At 36.4% G+C, this 10,048-nt stretch overlaps 2 protein-coding genes across 2 annotated transcripts; both read right to left on the bottom strand.

Moving 5' to 3' along the window:
• Positions 1-270: 270 nt before the first annotated feature.
• LOC129271203 (selenoprotein Pb-like) lies at positions 271-9,782 on the bottom strand. Its single transcript, XM_054908577.2, has 5 exons — positions 9,467-9,782; positions 5,359-5,610; positions 4,441-4,695; positions 3,472-3,625; positions 271-3,145 (listed from the first exon to the last, which is right to left on the bottom strand). Exons 2-5 carry the CDS (start codon positions 5,592-5,594, stop codon positions 3,122-3,124), a joined length of 669 nt encoding a protein of 222 aa, XP_054764552.2. The 5' UTR covers positions 5,595-5,610; positions 9,467-9,782; the 3' UTR covers positions 271-3,121.
• On the bottom strand, positions 2,442-3,101 carry LOC129271202 (uncharacterized). The gene is given in 1 exon segment (XM_064106373.1): positions 2,442-3,101. A coding segment is annotated over 1 exon segment (660 nt).
• Positions 9,783-10,048: the final 266 nt, after the last annotated feature.

The following is a 10,048-nucleotide window of genomic DNA, read 5'->3' as shown; positions in this document are numbered from 1 at the left end:
TCCTGTTCTGATTTCGTGAATCATTTTTTGTGAGTTTAATCATGGCAAAAATTACTTGTAAATTTGATAGATAGATAGATAGATAGATATTATGAATTTTTGTATGGTTGTGTATTTTAGAATGATAAAATGGAAGAGAGAGAGATAAAAAGAGAAAGTGTTAAAAAAAAGAAGATAATCCTTACATAAAAGAAAACAAGGAAATCTTTTTTACAATCTTATTGATTATACACATTTGATACGCACTAGACTAAACAATCACAACAAGAGTCAATTTAATGTCTTATTTTTATTCAATACATTCATTTCAGACAAAAAATACTCCCAAATCCACCAATCTTTTCTCTCCTTTCCATAAATGTGTTATTTTTTTCGAATACTTTTGATCCACGCAAGCGTGGGTTATCAAATGTTTGTCATGAATACACGATTTTGAAAAGAGAGAAAGTCTTGGGTTCGATTTATACGAGTACATACAACGCACAAAATATTATTAATATTGTTACAGCTAATCCCTATAATCTTTACAAGCACACAATTTACAAAAAGGGAAATTAAAGAAAGAACAAAATGGAAGAAGAGAAAATTGTACATTACAGAAAAAATGAAGACTATTTTCTTAGCTATAACTAATTTGCTAAATCTATGCACTTTCATTTAACAAGTTACTGACAGAAATTGAAAAAGAAGAAAATGCATGAATGTTAACATGGTGAAAACAACACAAAAAGGAAAAAGTAGAAAGAACAACTTTATTTGCTAAATCTACCTACAGTTTATGACCATAAATTAAAATGAAGAAGACGGGAATGTGAAAAGAGAATAAGAAAGAAGTTGAAAAGAAGAACAGAATATCATGGGTTTTTTTTTAAGACTACCAGGAATAAAAAAACACTAATTAAGAGGGACACGTGAAATTTAGAGTAAATGTTGATTAAAAATAAAAAAGATATAGTCTTGATTTTATTTAAGTTTATGAGTCACACCTTCAAAATAAATAAATTTCCTATTTTTAATCATAATTTAACATTTCAATAGACTAGTTAATCCCACATTCTATCAGTTTTAAGAGCATTTTTTAATCTAGTTGGACTTCCCCTTAAAAGCACTTCCTGACTTGAATAAGTGGATACAAAGTTCAAAGCCTTCATCTTCGTTTGAGGGAATTTCATCCCGTTTTTTGCTGTTGGGTTAAGAATTAAGTTTATCTGCATTACCTCTCTCCACCCAGGTCTATATTCTTCCATTTTGTTAGGAAGATAATATCCCATTTAAAAAAAAATCACAGCTGTATTTGAAGGGAAATATCCCATCCATATAAAGACTCTGTGTTACTGCTCTTGCTCTTACTCTTAATCTTCCTCTTACTTTAGACCATAAACACTTAATTTTTGTTTACACGGAAAGATAGACAGACCCAAAGCACCCAATGAAAATGTCTAAAACGAACAAAACTAGCGACAAAATAAAACACAGATTCTGATTTTTCTAAATGGGACATCGGAAATACAGACAAAGTGTAAACTATTCTATAACACTGACAATTATATCCTAATCTTTATTTTATATCAGAAATAAATAAATAAATTCTTGAGAATGAAATCTTTACATTCTATGGAATATCATAAATCATAACCAGTAGACGAGATGAGTCTAAATTTCATTGAAATAAACATGACACACTTATATCTGGTGGTAAAACCATAATTGCATAGAAATTGAATATGCTTTAAAAGCACATATGACAATTCGACGTAAATAATACTGACCAAAACATGAATTATAATTATTTAACCAGTTTGAATTAAATATTATTTTGCACTCACAAAATGCACTCATCTTTTAAAAGAATAACCTTTTTGCACTCACCTTTTAAAAGAATAACCTGGGTCTTGGAAAGAAGTATTTGTAAAGAGGCAGCACGTGAAAGAGAGAGAGGAAGAGAGAGAGAAGACGACAGTTGTCTGGGATTATACTTCTTTGGCAAATTAATTACATAAGGTTACATGTAAATCATTAATGAGTGATGCATAATAAGAAGCTAACTAGTTTTCATACGTATAATAATCCTTTCAGAAGAAAGTAAGGCGAATATTGGAGTGCATGCCCTTCTAGCACTATAAAGAATCTGGTAACAGAGCCTTTCGGTTTATCTGCGTACCTTCATGAATGGCTAGGGATATGCAATCAAATATTGCGCGAGAAAAGGTTTTGGGGTCGCTGGTAATTGAATGGACCAAGCTAAAAAATAATTAATTTTATCTTTTTTTAATCAATACGTTTATGTTACTTTCAAAATATTTTTGACGTTTATATAATTTTTGCTGCTCCTTAAAATTTCAAAACACCTTACATTATGAAAATTAGGCAGCCGGAAATAGAAATTAATATAAAATATCATTCGCTTCTCTTTTGTACATGGAAATTCTTTGTAAAAATATTTATAAATTTTTGAAAGATTTTTGTTTCGAAACTGAAATTACTGTGGTCCTTTAAATCAACAGACAGTTTATCATTGTCATTGACGACATGAGCTTCGGCCTTTTCAGAGTTGACCCTGACGTCATTCTGACGTTGTGCTGGTGGTGTCTCAAGGTTGTCAGCTCTTTGAGGGCTGCTGCTGTCACAGTTGACCTTGACCCTGACGTCATGATGACGTTGTGGTGGCGGTGTCTCAAGGTTGTCAGCTCTTTGAGGGCTGCTGCTGTCACAGTTGACCTTGGCCCTGACGTCATGATGACGTTGTGGTGGCGGTGTCTCAAGGTTGTCAGCTCTTTGAGGGCTGCTGCTGTCACAATTGACCTTCACCTTGACGTCAAGAGGACGTTGTCGATGGTTCTCATGGCTGTCATTGCTGAGGGGATGCGGTTGAACTGGGGCTGGACGGCGAGGGAGCGGCGGAAGTGGAGGAAGCGGCTACGTCGCTTTGCTGGTTAGGTCAGCATCACCTAGATCCACGGATCCGATTCAGCTGGGATGATACCCCAGTGAGAGGACGTCATGAAACCAGGCGCACCTCTCCCGATCAGCATCAGCATCACCTCTGTCTTTCGTTGGTGACGCCTTCTTCCTGCTCCATCAGTTGCTGTCTCTCTCGGCATGCTATAAGCTCTTCTTCGCGTCAGACAGGAGATGTCGTTTTAGTCTAGCAATGTCATAAAATACAAACGTGAATATCAATCAGATAATGAAATAGACAAAATAAATGAAAATGAAAAAACAATTTGCATTGGTGATGAGTGAAGACGTATGTATACTCACGATTTTGCCGAAGACCTTCATCAAAGTGATCAAGTTCTTTGGCCCAATAGTCAGAATTGTTTACACTGACGATTTATTCATCCGTATAGATTGATAGGTTAATGAGTGGATATATAAATAAATAGATAGATAGATTGATTGATTGATTGATTGATTTTAATAAAACCTTTCTCCGAATCCATCAGGATAATTTCCAGTCGCCAATCTTACCTGTTCTGTACTAGGTGTTACTGTGGTTGTTGGGTAATCCGCAGAGCAGTTACAAGGGTGTCTGCCAGTGTAGGTTGACTCAATGGCAATCTGAACGAAGGGATACCTTAGAGCAGAGTAGGGCAAGGGGATGTGATAGGTTAACTGGCCACACCTGGAAAAGAAAAAAAATCGAATTTTTATAGCCCTCCATAGGTTATTTTACTGAATCAAACAAAACATATTTTACAAGATGATATTTGAAGATTTGCATGGTCGTTAGAACAATACTCTAAACCACTTCCATGATATTTGACAAGATAAAGTTGAAGAGTCTTACCAGTTGTCTCACGAAGGTTCAAACGTTAGAGAGCTACGTTTCTTAAATGGGTCCTGAACTCAAGTAACTTATCGTAATATTCTATATTTCTCTCATTTTCTTTTAAGTAAATTGAGGTTGGAGTGACATCCATTTAGTATGAAAGTTGGTTATATTGACCCGATAAAAAATAAACATATCCCTTGTGTTCGTGAAACTTCATTATTTTTGTTTCTTGAAATAGGACAAAAACAGGAATTATCTAATTTTTATAGAAATAGATTGATACAAAATCAATGTAACCACACAATCTAAACCATCAGTTTCCTCTCTATTAAAATGTTGAAAGTAAACAGTAATTATGTACATGTACTACAAGGTAATTAGTGACTTAGAACCATTTGAAAAAAGTAGTGTGGAGAATTGTGATTGGTATATTATTTTTATTATCATTATAAATCATTACTTTTACTAACAATAAAAACAATATTTTTAATGTCGTGATTATTATTAGTAGTATATAGGAGCAGCAATGTTAGCAGCATCACCATTATAACTACTGTCAGCATAAGATGAATGACTTAATCAAAGATGCTAAACATATTCACTAAAGAATAATTAGTTAATTGATTAAGGAATTAACTAAGTAGAATATACAATCAACCCTTTACCTGTCATATATCAAGAAATCATCCTTATCTCCATTCAGAAGATTCCATACACTATCTTCCTGATGTGTTCCTGGGTGTGACTGTGATGTTTCTGAGTGTGACAGGGGTGTATAATCCTGATAGAGATCGTACGAACCAAGACTACGGAGCGTGTGATGGTTGAGACGCGATCGGATGTCGCCAGCATTGATGACGATAAACTTAATATCGGTTATGTTGTATCGAGATATGTACTGCCTGCGCATGTCCTCCAAACTGGAAAAGAGGACAAAACCCGATATTTTAGTAATACGGTCCCGTAAAACTCTCACCGGCGAATCAGACTCCAGACCGATGAAATCTATTACATTATTACCAATGATATATTATCGGTCGGTATGGAGTCGGTTTCGTTGGTGGAACTGTTGCATTTGTGACATAATCTTGTTTATTAGGCTTTTATTTTCTAACATCGTCCAGCGATTCGTGACACAATAGTTTAGAAGTGATCAATATCCTACATGAATTCTCTTGGTAACTGCTCAATTTTCTGAACAAAATGCACATTACCCAAAGGTCTTAAAATTAAAGAACACAAAGTTTTGAGATTTACCGCTTCCTTCGTATTACATAACCAAATGTGTTACAAAGATGGCGAGGTGTCATGTCCGACTTTAAAGAGCCCATACTACATTGCTTTATTATGAAAACTTGCGAGTTAGCGAATTAAGCGAGTAACCCCCAACTATTATGGCTATTATCTTATCAAGAAAGTAAGACATCGATTTTACATAAGATTGAATCCATCCAAATATTATTGAAAGTAATTTCATGTAACTCGTGAATGTTGAGAATAAAATACAAGGACTTCACTTTGTTGGAAAGGGGGTGGGGTCTCCAACCCAATTATCACCCAAATCAACCTATGATTTGACTTACTAGTAGGCCTGCGTCAGGCAGAAACCTCAGCTGGCTTTTAACAGCGCCACCACCGTCACCTGTCCACGGTTTTCCAGCATGGGCTGTCGCCATTGGTTGGCATGTCGGAGGGACCAGGAAGGGGACACATTGCACCTCTCTGAAGTTCCGAAGGGGGGTTCCCTAGCCGACCCCACCCCTAGGTACAGGAGGCAGAGAAAAGCAGCCAGGAGGCCCGGGATGCCCCGGTAACCCATAACGGATGTCCGGGATCTGCAGAAGGGTTAATTAAGTGGAGAGTCGCAAATTAATTCTTTTGATTAATATTTTGTTATTTGGTAGGTTTTGTTTTGGTTGGCTAAATCAATTTGTTGAAAAGGATTATACCACATAAGTAGACAAACTCGGCAGATGCAGGATAACGAATCATTCTATTCCCATTTAAAAATACATTTTAAAACCTGGACGATCAAACAGATTTCAGCACCCCTTTTTTAATTCATCATACCCTTAAATACCCTCATACCGCCATTCAAGAATAGCAACAGTTGAATGGTGATTTGAGGCGGGGCGATTAAAAGAAAGAAATCAAGAGAGGCTATTGCCGTTTTTTAATGCATGTTGCTTCTCGATTCTTTGGGTCGATTATCGAAATTAAGAATGGACTTTGACCCCCTCTCCCATATCCACCAAGGTATTGACAAATTTATTTCAATTCAATTTCCTTTTTTGCATCCTTTTGAAGCACCGTCATACAGAAAGTACCGAGTCTACAATAAATCATAACACCAACAATTAAAGCGAAATGGTGTGGACGAATGAGTTCAATAAAGATACAACTTTTCGATGGTACTGCGCAAGGATCAACCTCCACCGCCGCCCTTTCCCCGAATGTGTAAATAATTCAGGAAAAAAAGTAAATTCAGCAGTACATTTTTTAAAAGTTAATATAAATATCGGTTGGAACCTGAGAGATATCTGGCTTCACAAAAGGAAATATATATATATATATATAACAAGGCAAACGCCAAGCGTTGTCTCGCCTGCATATTGCAGTCATGAAGAGACTGCATGTCAAAACTACATGTATTCTATATGACTTAGATGGACCTCTGTTACGAGTTTGGCGATCCCACCTCGAAGCTATAGAAAGTTATTGTGTGTACAACAAAGCACAGTGCCAGTCATGGAAAGTTCATTGACCTTTGACCTTAATCAAATTCAACTCACATTTGAACTTGACCTGCACCTTCAAAAGATGGACCTCTTGTATGAATTTGGCAATCCTAACTCGAAGATATAGAAAGTTATTTTGTGTACAGCAAAGCACAGTGCCAGTCATGGAAAGTTCATTGACCTTTGACCTTATTCAAATTCGGCTCACATTTGAACTTGGCCTGCACCTTCAAGAGATGGACCTCTGTTATGAATTTGGCGATCTCACCTCGAAGCTATAGAAAGTTATTGTGTGTACAACACAGCACAGTGCCAGTCATGGAAAGTTCATTGACCTTTGACATTTGACCTTATTCAAATTCGACTCATATTCAAACTTGACCTGTGCCTTCAGGAGATGGACGTCTGGTATGAATTTGGTGATCCCACCTCGAAGATATAGAAAGTTATTATGTGTACAACACAGCACAGTGCCAGTCATGGAAAGTTCATTGACCTTTGACCTTATTCAAATTCGACTCATATTCGAACTTGACCTGTGCCTTCAGGAGATGGACCTCTGGTATGAATTTGGTGATCCCACCTCGAAGATATAGAAAGTTATTATGTGCACAACACAGCACAGTGCCAGTCATGGAAAGTTCATTGACCTTTGACCTTATTCAAATTCGACTCATATTCGAACTTGACCTGTGCCTTCAGGAGATGGACCTCTGGTATGAATTTGGTGATCCCACCTCGAAGCTATAGAAAGTTATTGGGTGTACAACACAATTGTTGACGACGACGACGCCGACACCGACGCCGACGCCGGAAATAGTGATACCTATGTCTCGCTCCGCTACGCAGGCGAGACAAAAACAGGGGCCGCGGAAGCGGGGGGCAGCCCCCCTCCCCACTTTAAAAAAAAACGTAAAAATGACCATATGATTGTGATTTTTTATATGCTCAGCCCCCCCCCCCCCCAACCCAGACAGGTTGCAAAATGATACTAAGTTATATATCAAGAGCGGTGAAGGGACGGTAACAGGGTAGGTCCTATTCTGATAGGGGAGGGCCAATGCAACAAAACAGGTGGCATCCTCTATCATGTTTATTCACTTGAAAAGTATGGATATTGCATACCGTACACACGACCCATATCTTTTTCTTATATTTCTTTTATTCTCTCTCCATTTTTCATCATCTTGCCCCCCTCTTGTCTTATTTATTCTTGTTCGAAATTTGAAAAAATCACAAGGGGACAAGGGCCTCTGCTGCCCCTCCCCTCATCTGGTGGTGCCGCCTCGGTCTGGAGCGGTATTCAACAAATCTCCCCTCAATAGCTAACCGATATTACGTAGTCGTATAGCGTACGAAATCTTTAAAGATCTTAACTGTTTTCACAATCAAACAAGAGAGTAACCCTAAATCACATCATTGCCTCATGAATCCTGTATGTCTTCCGCCTCTAGCTACAGTCACAATAACCAAACCGACCGATGGTATGACATTGGTAAAGCATTATCGGTCTGCAGTTGATCTCGCCGGTGTGACCGCGGCATCAGATCTCAAAGGTCGCCATTGTCATAGTTGTCACAATGGCTTCATAAAATTTTATTTTTGTTTTATAACCCGACATAGCTTTTGAGCATCATAAAGAAGACCACAGAAGCAATATTAGAATAAGCTTGTCATCAAGTTTTTTAACCAAACATAATAATCTTAAACTGATATAGATGTCTACTTAAATGACATAGCGCATTATGTGCAATTCTTATGGAATAGTTAACGGTCTGTCAATAATTTCGGAACAATTAAACCTTAATTGCGTTACAGCATTCCAGGGCAGTTTTTGGCCGTTATGAATTTTGCTTTCACTAATTTGAATATAAAGTTACATTATTCATCATCAAATATGTACCACCATTAATTCCTCTATGAAATGCGAGGCTAATGTAATGTAAAATTGCTCTGAATCTTTACAAATTGAAGGGGGGGGGGGAACACGAAAAGAAGTTTGAAATTGTAGTAAGATTAGAACTGATATAAGATTATCAAGTTAGGTTGAAAATGTAGTTAGTAAGTCAGGAGAACAGACAACGGTCTTGGGGCGATGCTGCCATACGATTTCTAGCTAGTATTCATGCGAAGAAAAACATTTCAAAAAGAGAAAAGAAGAAAAATACATATAATGTGGATAGATATTGTTTTGGGTTATGTTAATTATGTAATACCTCTATCCTAAAGTTTGATTAAAAAAAAATAAAACAAACTCATCAGACGCTCCTATTTCCAGGCTCGAAAATACTTTGGGGTCACCCCTGACCTTGACATCAACTTTGAGGGCAATCACAATCATGTGACATTTTGATCTTGAACTACGGTCATAAACAGAGCGCGTTGAACTGTATCGTTTTCTGTTATCTTTCAATTAAGATTTCAAACAAAGAAAACTGAAAAGAATGAAAATAAAGAACAAATGAAACCAAAAAAAAAAAAAAAAAAAAAAAAAAAAATCTTTTTTTTTTTTTAATACACCTACGATATAACGTTGAGAAAAGACTTAGAAAAAGTAGTCATAATAGTTAAGTATTTTATAACAGAAGATAGAAGTCTACAAAAAGGTATTAAAAAAATACTCGGGAAGATTGGCCCTTTGGTAGTTCTCCATTCTTCTCTTAATAATTTGTTGGAGAATGAGTCATTATTTAAAAACCGATAAAATTCGAAAGCATCACCTATGGTATTGTTGCGATTAAAACAAAGAGTTAACGTTTACTAAGTTTTGAATATCTTGTTCAGCCAAGCAAAGTAGGTGTTCTTACGAAAATACTTGTTCTTGATATGATACAATGACGAAGCCCTGCTGTTCAGCATATAAGTTTGCAACAAATTCATCCGTTAGAATAAACATAAACTCACATCATTATTATGAAGCAAATAAATTATTAATAATTCAAGTTCAACTTACCACCGGGATAATACGCTAAATTTCTTTGCCGCAAAAACCAAGAAGAATTTTGTTTTCCGCCCACCTCATACGACACAGGAACCTGTTCTGAAGTTTTACCAATGTTTACAGCGAACCTTTGAAATCAGGTATAACGATGTCGGGTTATCGCATTACCAGATTAAAGGTCGTGGATTATTGATACTCGGCTGATAACATGTCTAGAAGTACTTGGGCACCATGTTTCAGTATTTTCAGTACTTGACTGCACGTTTAAGAGGGTGAAATACATGATATAATGTTTATTTAAATGATATAAATCAATTGTATTATTTACGTTTTATGTTTTATTTTTAAGGGGCGTATATACAGGGCGAGAATATCTTCACTTTAGTTAATCCTGAATATTCCATTTTGATTTATTGATCTAATGAATTAAAAAAAAATCAAACTTGGGTAGTTTTCCCATAAAATTGTATTTTAGGTTAGCTCATCGCCCATCATTATCATCATCATCATCACAATTCGTCTCGAACAAGGTGGGCATTTATTGAAAGCTCACCAATTCCTTTAAAGCTCACCAATATAATCGTTTGACCCATT

The sequence above is a fragment of the Lytechinus pictus genome, chromosome 11, assembly GCF_037042905.1.
Source record: "Lytechinus pictus isolate F3 Inbred chromosome 11, Lp3.0, whole genome shotgun sequence".
In the NCBI taxonomy this organism is placed as follows: domain Eukaryota; kingdom Metazoa; phylum Echinodermata; class Echinoidea; order Temnopleuroida; family Toxopneustidae; genus Lytechinus; species Lytechinus pictus.
The sequence above is the reverse complement of the archived record's forward strand: the minus strand, read 5'-3'. Positions and strand labels throughout refer to the sequence as shown.